We start from the raw sequence: 16,028 nt of genomic DNA, 5'->3' as shown, positions 1-16,028 counted from the left end.
AATTTATTATGGTGTGCTGACAGCTAACGTTAGTGGCTAAGCTAGTTAGCGGCGTGTTTATGTTAAGTGTAACGTTAGTATAGAATTATCAATTGTATTAACTTTCTCCCCCTCTTAGTTTGTAATAAAGATCAGGGCTCAGATGAAGTCATTGTGCTACAGATCCATGAGGAAAGCTGATAAACCTCACAGTTTGAGTTTATGGTGAAGCCAGGACTTATAAACTAACAGTTATAATCTTGTTACTTTAATAACCTGCCGTTTCAAGTCTTCCCGGGGATTTAAGTAAGGTAATTCATATTTAATATAACTCTTAAATTACTAACGTTAGCTGTCGGCACACCACATTAGATTGAACTACTTATCCTCGTAGTTGTCGATATAACTCGATATAAAGCGCTTAAATCCTTTGCCCAAAAAAATGTTTTAGGTAAACGATTATTGTGCCGCATTCCACTTTGCAAGGATCCTCTCTTTTCTTGTAGTATATAAATCCACAGCGCACACCTTTTACTTTACATTGGTTCAGCAGTGCTATTTCTTTAAAAAACTTTTGTCAGTTAAATTAGAGTTTAAAAGGTTTTAAAGGTTAATGAGTAATCGTGTTAAATAATCGTGATCTCAATATTGGCCAAAATAATCGTGATTATGATTTAATTGTGTCATAATGGAGCAGGCCTACCATAAATCAAATTATTTATTATACAATTAAACATCAAATATCATAATAGGCCTAGCCACTCTTAAATCATAAGAATCAGAAACCAGATAAAATAAGAGGCAGCCTTTTTCACATAATACAGTACCTAAGCCTTTAGCCAATACCTCTTCCCAAAAGCCTTCCTCCAACCCCACTGAGGTGATCCCCCTCACCCCAACTCCTGACACCTCAGACAGCCATAATTGTAGAGTAAGTGGAGAATGATTTTGTCGTGGGTGTGTTCTTTATTTCACTTCTGGGCTCTTGCTAATCTGCTGTGATTTTCTCACAGCTGAAGAAGTCCAGAGCAGCTTTCTCTTTGCTGGCTGCCAATCAGAACCAACAGTACGCCTGTTCGTGTGGCAGCAGAACAGCCTCCAGATGGTTTGAGGATGGCAGTGATGCCAGGCTCCTGCCGAGAGGGCGGGAGATGATCTCTGTTGCAGATCGGGGCTTTGTCTTAGCATGGAAAACTGATATAGGCGATTAAATAACATTTTGACCTCTAAATACTTTTGAGAATGAGACGGCCCATTCATTCAGTCACTGTGATAAAAAAATGACCACGCTTTTGATCTAGCTTTGAACTACCTGTCAGACATTTTTAAATGTAAATTCTGTCCGAGTACGCAGATTCTTCAATAGGATATTACCGTCAAATGTATGTGACTACCAGGAAATTATTCAACCTTGAAAATGGCTATGAATTCAAAAACAGCTCATGAAATATCATTTGATTTAAACTTCAAAAAGGAAAAAAACACACAGATAGCTCTAAAGATAGAAGACTGTTACAATAAGGTTGCTCATGGCTGAAATGTACTTCTCTCCTGGCTTAACAAGCTAAGATGATATTAAACCGCCCTTTAGACCAGTGGTTCTCACTTTTAGCCATGGGGAGACAGAGCACTGCATATTTTGGATGTCTCTTATTTAACACACTTGAATCATGATTTTATCAGAGGAATCAGGTAACTGAATTGTCAGATAATGGAGGTGTTGCATTGCTGTGGGTCCCAAGAGTCCGAATTATCAACTAGTTGACATAATATTACTGTTATTGTCTTCTTCTCTGGTGTCAGGGCAGGTACGGTATGAAAATACATTTTTCAAAATGTTGTGCAGCTTATTAATTACACAGCACACCAAAGCTAAAACAAACAACGCAAGCCATTGTGCAAATACCTAGAGATTCTATACTTCACAGGCACTCCCAACTACACCAGCAGCTAAAAATGGGACACTCATTTCTCAGACAAAACACAAGGCTCTAAAAATATCCTGTCTTGATGACAGGCCTACATGGAGAGAGAAACTATAACCATTCAACATAAACCACGTCATTTTCTTTCAGTATTTTAATCTGTATATTTCTTTTCAAAGACTCCGAAGACTTACTAGACCACAAATAAAGACAAAAAATATTCTTAATATTAGATAAAAGAGTTGGCACACAATGTAACAGTACTGGCAAGACTCTATTCTGAACTTTTTGTGACCTCCACACAGCATGAGAAAAAACACAAGATGAACCGGTATCACTTTTAGTATAGAGACCATTTCTCACTTTTAACTAGTTGCTTATAAGCATGCCTATTATTTGCTTATTGTGTGTTTATTAGTACTTATAAAGCACATATTCTGAATGACCCTAATCCTATCCAATACCTAAAACCAGGGCTGTACATGCTACGAAAAAACTGTCTGTGCTAAGAATACATTTACCAGTGTTTTAGACAGAGCATCAACCATGGAGAGCGGGAGAAAGAGCATGCGCACAAATCACTTTCACATGTGTGCAGGAGAGAGAGAGAGCACTATGTTAGCAAAGCTCAGTTGTGTTATTTGTTTGCTGCATTTGGGTGATGAATGTTATATAAACAGTGGATATATCGCTGGATTTGGAGATCATTTGAAACTGATAAATGGAGCGGTGGTCCCTGTTTTCTTGGCAATGTGTGCGCACGTGCATTAGTTGTAAAGTTAAGTGCACATTAATGCTTCTTATACAGTGCATCCGGAAAGTATTCACAGCGCTTCACTTTTTCCACATTTTGTCATGTTACAGCCTTATTGCGGTTCAAGTCTGGGCTCTGGCTGGGCCACTAAAGGACATTCACAGAGTTGTCCTGTAACCACTCTTTTGTTATCTTGGCTGTGTTCTTAGAGTCTTTGTCCTGTTGGAAGATGAACCTTCGCCCCAGTCTGAGGTCCAGAGCGCTCTAGAGCAGGTTTCCATCGAGGATGTCTCTGTACATTGCTGCATTCATCTTCCCCTCGATCCTGACTAGTCTCCCAGTTCCTGCCGCTGAAAAACATCACCACATGCTTCATTGTAGGGATGGTTGTTGCCTGATGAGATGTGCCTGGTTTCCTCCAGAACGCTTGCCATTCAGGCCAAAGAGTTCAATCTTTGTTTCATCAGACCAGAGAATTTTGTTTCTCATGGTCTGAGAGTCTTCCAGGCAGTCTTTTACTAAGGAGTGACTTCGGTCTGGCCACTCTGCCATACAAGCCTGATTGGTGGAGTGCTGCAGAGATGGTTGTTCTTCTGGAAGGCTCTCCTCTCTCCACAGAGACATGCTGGAGCTCTGTCAGAGTGACCATCGGGTTCTTGGTCATCTCCCTAAGGCCCTTCTCCCCCGATCGCTCAGTTTGGCCGGTCGGCCAGCTCTAGGAAGAGTCCTGATGGTTCCAAACTTCTTCCATTTACAGATGAAATTACCACAGGTTGACTCCAATCAAGTTGTAGAGACATCTCAAGGAAGATCAGTGGAAACAGGATGCACCTGAGCTCAATTTTGAGTGTCATGGCAAAGGCTGTGAATACTTATGTACATGTGCTTTTTTTATTTATTTTTTTATTAATTTGCAAAGATTTCAAACAAACTTCTTTCACGTTGTCATTATGTGGTGTTGTTTGTAGAATTTTGAGGAAAATAATTAACTGAATCCATTTTGGAATAAGGCTGTAACATGACAAAATGTGGAAAAAGTGAAACGCTGTGGATTCTTTCCGGATGCACTGTATATTATATTAGTATATTTTTTCCTAGTATAAGAGACATTTTATACGTGTGCTACAACTGTCTGGCCTGTGCTACAAAACTGTAAACCTAAAAAAAACATTAATGTACAAAACAAAAACTAACAACTACCTTACTAACTATTAATAAGCAACAAATTATGAGTTTATTGAGGCAAAAGTCACAGTTAATAGTTTGTTAACAGGGGGAATTGGACCTTAAAATAAAGTGTGACCGATAAACCAAATGTCAAAAATTACCATTAAGCAGTTTGAGAAGTATCTTTTATAATAAACCTAAGTGTTCGAAGTGGTGATGGGCAAAACTCTCTCAGTGCTCTCAGCACTGCAACCCATAAATAAATCAAGCGGCAATCAGGGTTTCCCTCACCGACCAGGCTTCAACCTGGCATTTGCAGCAAAGCTAACTGAAAGCTACAGAACAGTAAAAATGTATTAACAGTAACAATTCAACTCACATAGCAAACAGGGTACAGCAAGGCAGAGTTTAGGAAAGACCACAGTAGCATTACTCACCCGCTGTAAAGTCCTTGTTAAGATCGATGAAAGCATTGGAATGAGGAACACGCATGTTGACATTAGAGCCGAGAGCCTTCTCACATCTTTGTTTCCTGAATAACAAAAAAACAGAGTATAAACATGATTGTCATGACGCTGTCACCAAGAACAGATATCTGGACAACAGCCTTACCTGGCACGGAGATAGCAAACCACTAATGATTCACCCTCAACTCCAAGTATGTCTGGAATCATGTCGCCATTAAAGCTGTTCATAGAAAGAGGCAATTAAGCTATTTAAGACTTATATATACATATATTTGTAAGCAAATAAAGAATTATTTAAACACCAATATAGGTTTTACGTAAAAATCTCTAATACATATCTCATGTAATTTTGATTTAAAAATTCATACACTTACTCCATAACAAGGGGCTCATCTTTAAAGGTCTTGTTCAGATCTAACCTTTCACTCTGGTCTAAAAGAGAACATTGTAAAGAGGCAAATCCATTATTCAATTGTTGTATGAATTATACCATGCTTATTGCTTTGATGTATTAATCTAAATGCTTTACTTAAAGTTTGGTTATGTCCCCAGAAGATAAAGACAGTTGTTTCTAAGGGATCGGAGGGGTGGGCAGTAAGAAGAAGATCCATCTGTGAATCTCCATCATAATCACCCGGGACAACACTACTGATGCTGATGCCACTAGAAGAGCAGAGACGAAAACAATGCATTCTTAATATTAAAAACACCCAAAGGTTTTTGTAATTCTGTACTAGAGCGTATTCTTACCGAGGAAAGACCTCTTTGGTCAAGTGGACTTTAGGTTTGAAATAAGGTGCTTTGAGATCAGCCAAGAAAATCAACAGCTCAGATTCTGAAAAACAGATACATAACGCAATTACAATTACAAAAACGATGAAACTAAATACAAACAAAGCACATTCTAAAATGAGTATCCGAAGTGTATAGCAACTAAACAAACAACCACACCTCAATGTCACTTGACATAACACCAGTGTCCAGTGGCACCTTATGAAAGCTTACACACTAAAATACATTACGTTTTGTGTGAAATACATTACGCATAATCTACGTTTCAGACTCTGTATCTCTAACGTTACAAACATAACTGCACTTACGCTCTCTGATGATGAAGATGTCAGTCTGTTTATCTGAGTTAAAGTCACCGAAAGCCGCCACGGTGCCGTAATTTTCCGAGCCAAATAAATCTTTAGTAACGTCCTGTAACGCAAACGTCACATGTCTTCCAACAAAGTACAACAAAACGGACAAAAACACATTCCATGACAGCAACATTGCTGCTAGTAGCACGACCAACACAAACCGGAATACGGCACGTCGCATTAAAGCAAACCAGGGAGATATACACTTTGCGACAGTGTGAGTTGTTTTACGGCAGCCAGGCCGTGATGTTGTATTTTGGTGTCACTATGGCCAGCTTAGCAGATGTCGGCTGGAAGCTCCTGGAATTCAAAGCCAGATCTAAGCGATCAGGTTTGGCTTTTTAAGATGCATGACATTGGGCACGATTATGCAGTTTGTGTTTGTACATCCTGTGCATTTTGAGCCGCTGTTCGTGTTGAAGAAACGTATTAACAAGAGTTATGTTGTTGCATGTGTCTGTGAAAGCAGGTAGCAGAGCCCAAAGGTCAGGCGTTAAGTCTACGCTGATCAGGCGCTATATTTAGAGCCTATCTGCACAGTCAATGTTATTGAGTCAACCTTTGAATTTTTAAGGGTAAACCAAGACCGTAGTTAGCCATTAAATGTTTTAAAAAGGCTTCTGTAAACCTTTTCATTCTGTGCTTCTTTGAAACTGCAAGCATGTCATTAAAAATATAGTGAACTCTGAACCCGCTTCCATCTGTAGGACAGACTCATACTGTAGTGTAAATAAATAAGGAAGGCTACAGAGGACAAATTGACATTTTTCACCATTGACATTAGAGTGGCATTATTATAATAGTCTATAGTTCATAGTCATCTCATTTGCCTCACGTTAGTAAACCCACATCCTTTCTAGTACCTAATTTCTGAATTTGCATGCTCATTTGCTGTAATGGCTGAAAACCGTACTGTGATTCCATGTAATTGGTCTTTTTTTCGAATGCTCTACTAACCCTCTGAATTACACTAATGTTGTAGTTTAACTAATACTGGCGTAGGATCATCTAATGAACAATGGCCAACACTTCGAGCGAGGCACAGAATGCCCGTCGCAAACTCCAGAAATTTGGTAAGTTGGGTTGCAGTGATTAATTCATGGATAAGCCGACTTTTTGGCCCGGTTTCATAGATATGGCTTAGCCTAAGCCAGGGCTATGCCTCAGTTAATTTAGGCTATTTGAGTCGCTTAAACATTAGTGATGTGCATCTTGATACAAAACAATGGCACTGATATATTTTAAGATATGTCAGGGCACTTTATTTTAATTTAAGACTGCTCAAAATACATTTTAGTCTGGGATTAGTTTTAAGCCTTCTCTGTAAAACCGGGGCTTGGTGTATAGCGTTTGATATCAAACACACTATTAACTAGGGATGTAACAATATTATCAATATCGTGATATCGCAATAGCAAAATTGTCTCAATATTATCGTGGTCAAATGACTGTCTGAAACTATAGGCCTTCTAAATAATAGATTTGACAAGGTCTATCTGGTGAAATAGCTTTTTTTATAAAAGGGACTTTTGGGTTATTTGACCCATCTCATACTGTAACTCATACCTCTAAGTAACATGTATGATTAGAGGATAAAGAAAAGAGAATGCTTGATGGTCATCATTTGTCATTAGAAATATTGCAATAAATACCGTACCATGGGCTTTATACCGAAGTATTATCGTACAGCGAGATTTTCATATTGTTACATCCCATACTATTAACGGTCTGATGTCTTGATAGAATTGATAGAAATTGTTAATGTATTCACACCTCCATCTTGGTACAGAAAAGAGTCAATATTGCAAAATAAAAACTTAAATGTTCTTTTTCTATTGCAGAAAAAAGAACACTAGTGTCTTGTATATAAAACAGATTTAAAAGGGTTTTGCATGTTAAAGGTTTGGTGCATCATGAAGGGAATTTCCTTATCAAATCAGTATGCAATCCAGTACCTCTCATGTCCAATCAAAGTTGTTAACAGAGGGTACCTGTGCTTCTTAAAGCAGGCTACTTTTTATCAATGTGATGAAATTAAAACAAGGAGTATCTTTCATTTGTCTGTTGGATGTGTGCTGCTTAGCTTGAGTTATCTTAAAGAGATGTCTTTGTCCCTGCTGCTTAAAAGCTGATGGGAATTATGCTAATTTGCTTGGAAATGTGAATTTTCAGCACCTGAGGTATTGACCCCAGGTCGATTCTATTAAAATGTAAATTGCTCCAAAGTTAAATTCATCTGAAATAGTGCTCCAGATGATGGGGTTTCCCTGAAACTTAACTCACTGAAACAGAAAAAGCTGAATTGTCTTGTGTCAGGATCCATTATTCACAGACTGAGTGTGCCAGTGCCTTCAATTCAGGATCAAACCATGTGTTTGCACTGATGTTTGGTTTGACAGATGCATCTTACGGACAATAGCGTTTAGCTTTGATTGTTTTTCTGGCATGCTTTGCTGCCTTTGCATCTCAGTAAATCTAAATGTTGCTGCTCTTAGCATTGTATATTGAACAGAAAACCATTTAGGTTACAGAGACTAAATGAACCACATTTTGATTTTGGTGTGTCAGCTCAACCTCAGCATGCCAAATAGCCCAAAGTGGCCAAGTAGCATTATCAACAAACTATGCAGGTTTTTATGTAAGCACATCATATCCTTCCTGGGACACGTGAACATATCTGGTTATACTATGAGAATCATGATTTAATATTTATATCTGTGCTCTCTGTTATCAGGCTCCATCTATGAACCCCTTAAGCTATCCAAACTGCATCGTGAGGATGAGCCCCTTTGGGATAAACTTGACCGCTACTATAACGCAGGTGAGAATTCATTTCCTGAATGTCATTTTGATGATCTCATGGGCAAAATATTTTCTTACGACCTCTAATTCTCCTCTGTACAGAGACGAACTCTCTTGTGTAGGGATGTTTTACATAGGCTTAATGATGATGGTTGAACTGGAGATTAAATGTCATGGGTAACTTTGAATTGTGGAAAAACATCTCCCGAAATCTGAATTATGACCTTTAATGAGGAATTTATCATTCATCAAATGGATGCCAAGATCATTCACTGACTATGTGATGCATAATGCAAAAGTAGCTGACATTGACTAAAATTGGCTTTGCAACCGGATTGACTGACTTTATGCAGTTTATAAAACCATTTGCACACAGGTTGTTATAACCAGTCCAACTGAAAATAAAACTAATGTTGAGATGGTAAAAGGTTGATACAGAAACAGGGCTATTCACTGAATTTGCCAGGCTAGTTGCTTCAAATCTTAAAATATGTTTTCTTGAGATGTTTAAGAAGGTTTCTGAGATTTTTCCTGACCATTTTTAAAACTTTAATTAGAATTTAGATTATACAAAGGTGTCGCACTATATATACGCTCCTATTCCTAGTGATTCCTGGCTTACCTGAACAAAGTTGATCTATCTACAGAAGTAAGTGTCCCCTCAATTATTATCAAGAAAAAATGACAATAAGTCATTATGACAATAAGATGTTTTCTAATTTCACCATGAGAATGTCTCCCAACCATTACATTTCATTATAATGCCTGGCCAGATTTATTAGTCCAAGCAAAAAAGACGTTAGCAAAATGCACTTGTCGCTAGTGTGGTTCCTCATTGCTGCGTTTCTCTGTGCATTTTTCGTTTAATCAATACTCATCTTTCCTTACCCACTCACTCTCTCTCTCTCTCTCTCTCTCTCTCTCTCGCTCTCTCTCTCTCTCTCTCTCTCTCTCGCTCTCTCTCTCTCTCAAACACACACAAACATCCCTAATCCTCTTTCCATTTTATTTTTGACTATGGCAATAAATACAGCTATATGAAATGGGTGTTCTGCAGAAGTTATATCTTTAAAGAGGTTCACACCCCTCGTTTAATATTGTGAGAGCACAAGAGAGCGAACAAAAAGAGTGACATAAAGGATGTTTCTCATTTCCAGACAAGCATATGACTGAGTGACCTCTTTTTTTTATTACAAGTGAATCCCCATCTCATTCCATAAAAGAAGTATCCTACAATGATAAATGGTATAAGTTGCATAATTCAGGTGGTAAAAGTTTTGGCAGACTCCATTTCGTTGAAATGTAAGTCAGTAGCGACCAGCTGCTCTGATCAATCACACAGTCAATCATCCTCTGTTACTGCGTTTAAACGAAGACTATCAGAGATGCATTCACACCCTATCTGAAACGAAATAGTTAGAAATAGATTACATTGCGAAATACACACTGACATGTTTTTGGGAACTTCTTATATTAGTCTGAATGAATTTTTTTGCTTTTTTATCTTTGGTCTTTTTCTCTGTCTCTGTTTCTGGGTTTTTCTATTTATGTGGTAATGACATCATGCCTCACTGCCTCTCATTTCCTTCTTTACCCCTCTCCTGCCTGATTGTAGTGAATGCAGTTCTGCTATCTGTCCCCTGCCTCCACAAGATTAAGGTTGTGGAAAACAAGCTTTAACTTTTAATGGGCATCTTTTCTTTCTGTGTCCTCTTCTTTCCTCTGTTTCAATCTCCAGCCCTTTTCTCCTTATTCGACACTTTGTGATACCCCCCGTCACGCCCCCCCCCCTTCCCAGTAAAAACAGCCTATTTGTTTCTCTGACATCTGGGGTTGATTTAGAGGTGCATTATGCTGATAGAGGATAAGAGAGATGCAGTCTTCAAAGCATTTGCATCTAGAGTGCTATGACGTGTTCTGTCTCTCATTCCACAGATGGGTGTGAATAATATGTAATTTTGTTTTCTTATCTCTACAAAAGAAACCTATTGCTCAGGTGTTTGCACCTCTGCATCTGAGAGGCACGGTGCCTTTGAAATGAGTGTAAATGAGACGTCCTTGATTAGTAATTTAAGGTTTGCACAGAGGAAAATGGACGATAATAGCAGGGTACGCTGCAGATTTTTCTGAATGAATTGATCTCCGACCAGACAGGCAGCTTTAGGGAGCGTTATCTATCTCTATATCATACACAGTAATATTATATTTTTTGTGAAAAAGCATTTGGTAAATAAATCATTTTCAACCTTTGCTATTCATTCTGTATGGAAAGACTTACATTTACTTTATTCCAGTATTTGAAGTTTGATATGACATTCATCTCTTAGATGAATTGCTTCGGCTTGTATTATCCTTATTTATAAATCAATTTAGTTGAACATGTCTGCAAAGTGAATAAATGGACAACAATTCCATGTGACGTTTCCATCGATTTCCATTTTCCTGCCGACTTTGATATAGGTTTCGTACAAACTCTGCAGCTTACACCCGACCCGGGCTTTCTCAGTTCTCTACCTGTTCTGCTGTGAAACTTTTCTCAAACCGCAGTCTTCCAGCCAGCATCAACCACAGTTACAGAACAAGGTCTAATCAGATAAAGATGTATTTATCGCCCTAGATGGAATGCTGGCTTCCTCTGGGGGAGTCAGCGGAATCCTGGCTGCAGTTTCTCTGAAGAGTATATTAATATTCTGACTAATTCCCCCAGTGTCTCCTTATCCCCCAGCCCTGCTGGCTCTGTCTCTTTGAATTGACCCAAACTCTACATAACAAATGATGGCTCGGAATGAATGTCCCATTCATTTGTGCTGGCGTAATGTGCTGATGAAAAATGAAGTGCCCTATTCAGCCTGATTATACATTAGTAAAGAGAAATCACAGTGGAGAGAGAGCGAGCAAGTTTAACATGATGGTCACAGTGATGGATAAAGATGTGCTGTCTTTTTTCTCGTCATTTGAGTTGAGATGAGTTATCTGAATTGTGAATAAATTATACATGCAGACAACATGCAGTAAATCAGTATTGGTTTCAAACATGTGTAAACAGATTCGGAAGGTAAGTGTTTAAGGAGGCACTTGCTGTTTCTTTTTCATTTATTTCCTCACTCTTTGGGCTTTTGACAGTAACGCCATCAATAAAAATAAACCACATGTTCTCTGGGGTGTCTTTCTCTTTTTCTTCCAGTGAAATGCACCATTCTGAATTACCAGAGTCCCACCACTGGTCTATTTCCAGTGAAGACGTGTTCCGGGTGTAAGGAAGCTAAAGTCAAAGACTCGCTCTACTGTGCTGCCAGTATCTGGGCCCTGGCTTTGGCATACAGGTCAGATACTCTCAATAATGTGTGGATTTGTCTTTATAAAACCTGAGAACATTTTATATCACATTCCACGTTAAAACCTTGATCCTTCAGCATGCCAGAATTAAGCCACTAAATGTAAATGTTTTGAAAAGAGAGGTGGGTACCTGGCCAAGCACACCAGACAGACCTGGAGCTGTCAGATCAATAACAAAAAAAGCACAACAAATATACCGTAATATGGCAAACTGCTGCACAAAATGGGAGCCGTGGTTCAATTTTATACCTTCATATAGCACTGTTTTTATGCTGCAATCTTACAAATTAATACATTATTGTATAGGCTGCACCATTATTTTTATCTATAGATTACTATTGTTATAATTTTACAGTGATATAGTTGTGTTTTATACTATTAAACTATTTTGCTTCCACTTTATGCTTCAGATAATATTTAATAAGTTTTTTTTTTATTCCTGTCCATAAAGGGCAAAGTTTTGCAGAACTCCCAGTATTGTTAACTGGTGAACCTTAATTCGTTCTCAGCTTCTTAAAGGGATAGTTTGCCCACAAATGAAAATTCTGTCATCATTTACTCACCATGTTGTCATTTCGAACCTGTATGACTTTCTTTCTTACGCAGAACACAAAGGAAGATATTTTAAAGAAAACTACTCGCCGGCACACATTCAGTTTTATTGTATGGACACAAAACCTATGCAAGTGAATGGATGCCAGTTAACAAAATTCTTCAAAATATATATATTTTTTTGTGTTCTGCGGAAGAAAGAAATGACAACGTTTGAAATGACAAGAGGGTGAGTAATTGATGACAGAATTTGATGAGGTGAACTGTCTCTTTAACTTCTTTCTTTCAAGGAAATCTTTTTTGTTTGGCATCTATAGCATGTTTTTCATATTCCGTTTTCTGTTGATCGAACCAAGACTGTCCATGAGCCAACCAAAGACTTGCAATAGAGTTGTGTTTGTTAACATGAACTAACAATAAATAAACAATACTTTTGATGCATTTATTCATGTTAGTTCTTAGTTATTTTAGTATTTACTACAACTAAAGCAAGTTGTATCTGTTAACATTAGTTATGAGCCAACATGAACAACTGCATTAGCATTAACTACCAAAGATGAATACATGTTGTCAAATTATTCCTTTTTATTTATTTATGTAAGCTAATGCATTCACTAAGGTTAACAAATACAACCTTATTGTAAAGTGTAAGCCTATTCCTATTTTTTGTGTTTTGATTTCACACACAAGCTCCCTTTTGTCAGAAGCAGGGCACCAGTCCTTCCATATTAATTCTGACCTAAACTCTCAGGGCCCTTGTCAAGGTTTCATTTTAAATGCTTAAAATAGCTGCGATTTACAGTAGGTCACCAGAGGAGGAGACTTCGATGAACACCGAAGACTAACTGTTATTTTCTTCTATTCCTTTCTCTCACGGTGAGGGTTCTTCCTCTAGAGGACGAAAGCGAGGGTAAATATAGAGAGAGCGTATATCAGAGAGAGACGCAGTCATCAGTCTTCACCTCTTCATATTAGCATTGTCAGAGGAGTTTAATTAAGATGATCTCAATCTGACAGCAAGGCCTAAGTCCATTACTTACTCTCAATTTGTCTCTGTAGGAGTATATGTGGGTGGTTTGCATGTGTGTGCTATATGTGAGGTTTCGTTGTGTGTATAAACATTTGCATGTTTGGTTTAAATGCGTACTTTTCTATAGTACATGATAATGATGTGATCTGTACTCCTGACTTCTTAATTTTAAAATTAACTAGCATAAACCACCCTGATATCACCAATTTACCCTTGTTTAAATGTTTTCTTCTAATAAAGAATTTTCCTTGACAACGGCATAATGTGTTTCTCCGAAACTCATAGAATGTTTGACTTGCAGGCGCATTGACGATGACATGGGCCGTACACATGAACTGGAGCACTCTGCCATCAAGTGCATGCGAGGGATTATGTACTGCTATATGCGTCAGTCTGATAAGGTTGGTCACCGCTTTATATACTGTGCCGCACCTCTGCACATCACACTTTAATTGTGCCGTTTTTAGATGGCTCGGTTTGTTATAAATGGCACTATTAGCAGTTCTTGAAATACAGCACCATGCGCCATCTAACCCTCCAGCTTGTATTGCATAACTTGCAATTGGTACTGCAAACCAGGGGTCTTCAACGTTTTTCGGGGCAAGGACTACTTACATTTACATTTACATTTATTCATTTGGCAGACGCTTTTATCCAAAGCGACTTACAAGTAGTTTTTTTTTTACAGTGACACATTACTGCAGAGCAATCAGGGGTAAGGTGCCTTGCTCAAGGGCCCTTCAGTCATCACCTGCTGGCACTGAGATTTGAACCGGCAACCTTCTGATCACAACACCAACGCTCTAACCACTAGGCCACAGCTGACCCCTTAGATGAGAGATGCATGGAGCAGGGACCTCCTTATACTAAATGTGTAAACAGAGCTATTTAAATAGAAACAACCCTTATTGTCACAGCAATATTATGTTAAGACATTACATTAGCACTTTTATGCATGTTATTGTTGCACATACATACATTTCTGTGTATTATTTTTATTGTTAATATAGATTGTTTGATTTTAAGGGATATTCAATATCATCGATTTACATTTGACTGTCAGATGGACAATTAAACATTTACTTGTCCTGAACCTAGAGATAGAGGTTGTCTATGGATAGGAAAGAATCCAGAGCAGATGTTATGCATTCTATTGTAAAAATCAGTTTTATTAAGTATAATTATTTTTTCCTTCCGCTTCTCTGTGTGTTGCAGAACACACCGCTATTTTATAATTGTGAGCTCTGTTGTCTTTCTCGGGGATCAGCATTGTCGCAGCTGTTACATGAAAATTTAGTTTTTTCTGCAAAGCATCATATCAGACTAAGGAGAACAACTTGTTTGACGTGCACCATCAGTACACGGTGCAAGTTTCATTGATTTTAAACACATATACGATTGTCGGAGTTTACAATGTAGAAGCGGTGTAAAATTAGAGCTTTAACAAATTTAGAGAAGTTCAGAAATATATGAGAATCCTCTTTGTTTCATATTTAACTCTGAATTTGTCGGGAGACAGAGAATGCACTGATTCTAACCCTAATTTGTTTTTATGATGCAGATGTAACGTTTCTTCTATTGCTTCTGCTGCCTGAATGGGTGTTTTTGTCTGCACAGGGGTAAAAATTGAAATGCGTGGGAGCTTCAATGAGTCCTGCGCACGTGCACAGCTTAAAGAGAGCATTGGTTGTAATATTTCTATACCCATGGTTTACATTTTTAACAAAAAGTTGCCTTTGAGAATTAGTGGACTCCTTGCAGTTCCACGGCCGGTTGAAGACCCATGATGTAAACTGCTCTAGACTGGTTTGGATCCATTGCTTTGAGTGATATTGCTATTTTATTCATTTCCATATGTAGCTCCACAGATTCCAATACACCATAGCTTGGCTTTCAAAGTGATTGTACACCATCACTGTCTACATTTTCGACTCCCTCTAAACCTCCACTCTTTCAGTCAAGCAACATTGGGCTTGTTCTACAATTCTGAGGTTTACAAGAAGAGGTCTTTACATGCTGTGGGGCTTTCTTTGGTATTTCTTCTGGCGTGTACCTGCTTACAGTCCTACGCTTGGGATTTGATGGACACTGTCTCTGAATACGCTGTGCGGCCCTCCATCTGAGATCCCGAAATCTGTGGTTTTATCATCTCGCGTTGACTTCAGCCAAACATTTTGTCCTCTCTCTGTTGGTACATCTTGCATTTATTTTGTGCTGTGAATAGGTCTAAGGTTGTGTACATTTGCATTTATATTTATGCATTTTGGCGCATTCTTTTATCCTAAGCGGCTTGTGGTGCATCTTTGCATTTTATCAGTACATCCATTTCTGGGGCAAACTCGTTGTCTGTTTGGTTCATACTGGCTGTGATAAGGCTTTGCACAGCAATCTTTTTTTTCACTGGAAAGTTAAAGGTGTGCAGCAGTCAAGAGTAGGTTTTTGCCTACAAGTGTGTGTGCTTTGTGTAAAGCGAATGCTAATCTACTGGGCATTATTTAAAAAGGCTTTCCGTGGGTTGAATTTGGCTAGCTGCCAGCCGGGCTTTTCCATAGTTTTAAACATCCGAATGTTGCTGCAATTAGGGTTTTGACAATGTTCCCATGGCGAGCCGCCCGGACTGGCTGTGGTCATTTACAGAGATGTTGGGCTTCCTGTTTGGACCAGCTGGGTATGTTTTGCATCATCAACTAAATGGAAATGTTCAGTTATGCATATACATGCTGTTCTCAGAAAGAGCGAAGAAGCGTACAAAACAGTTCCCTGGTACCATGGTACTGTTATTATGGTGTTAGCATGATATTTTGATAAACAATATATTGATTACTATATTAATATAGCAAAATGTTTTCACAGTACTTGAAGGTACTTAAA

At 38.3% G+C, this 16,028-nt stretch overlaps 2 protein-coding genes across 4 annotated transcripts in view; one reads left to right on the top strand and one right to left on the bottom strand.

Annotated features, from left to right (window-relative positions):
* The window catches only part of itfg1 (integrin alpha FG-GAP repeat containing 1), a 110,623-nt gene that overhangs the window by 90,053 nt on the left and 4,542 nt on the right, over window positions 1-16,028 (bottom strand). Inside the window, exons 3-8 of one of the 2 annotated variants that reach the window (XM_079456883.1) lie at window positions 5,393-5,495; window positions 5,043-5,127; window positions 4,822-4,955; window positions 4,667-4,724; window positions 4,438-4,512; window positions 4,263-4,357 (exon numbers count right to left, since the gene is read on the bottom strand). In XM_079456883.1, coding sequence (XP_079313009.1) covers window positions 4,263-4,357; window positions 4,438-4,512; window positions 4,667-4,724; window positions 4,822-4,955; window positions 5,043-5,127; window positions 5,393-5,495 — 550 coding nt within the window. Of the gene's footprint in view, window positions 1-4,262; window positions 4,358-4,437; window positions 4,513-4,666; window positions 4,725-4,821; window positions 4,956-5,042; window positions 5,128-5,392; window positions 5,606-16,028 lie in introns of those variants that run through there. The other variant, XM_079456882.1, reaches the window with a different exon arrangement.
* Window positions 5,605-16,028, top strand: part of phkb (phosphorylase kinase, beta) — a 55,611-nt gene continuing 45,187 nt past the window's right edge. The window contains exons 1-5 of one of the 2 annotated variants that reach the window (XM_079456860.1): window positions 5,605-5,768; window positions 6,420-6,510; window positions 8,172-8,258; window positions 11,424-11,562; window positions 13,459-13,558. In XM_079456860.1, the coding sequence (XP_079312986.1) occupies window positions 6,456-6,510; window positions 8,172-8,258; window positions 11,424-11,562; window positions 13,459-13,558 (381 nt within the window). In that variant the 5' untranslated portion in view covers window positions 5,605-5,768; window positions 6,420-6,455. The remainder of the gene's footprint in view (window positions 5,769-6,419; window positions 6,511-8,171; window positions 8,259-11,423; window positions 11,563-13,458; window positions 13,559-16,028) is intronic. The other variant, XM_079456859.1, reaches the window with a different exon arrangement.

This window comes from Barbatula barbatula (assembly GCF_947034865.1).
Source record: "Barbatula barbatula genome assembly, chromosome: 1".
In the NCBI taxonomy this organism is placed as follows: Eukaryota; Metazoa; Chordata; class Actinopteri; order Cypriniformes; family Nemacheilidae; genus Barbatula; species Barbatula barbatula.
The sequence above is the reverse complement of the archived record's forward strand: the minus strand, read 5'-3'. Positions and strand labels throughout refer to the sequence as shown.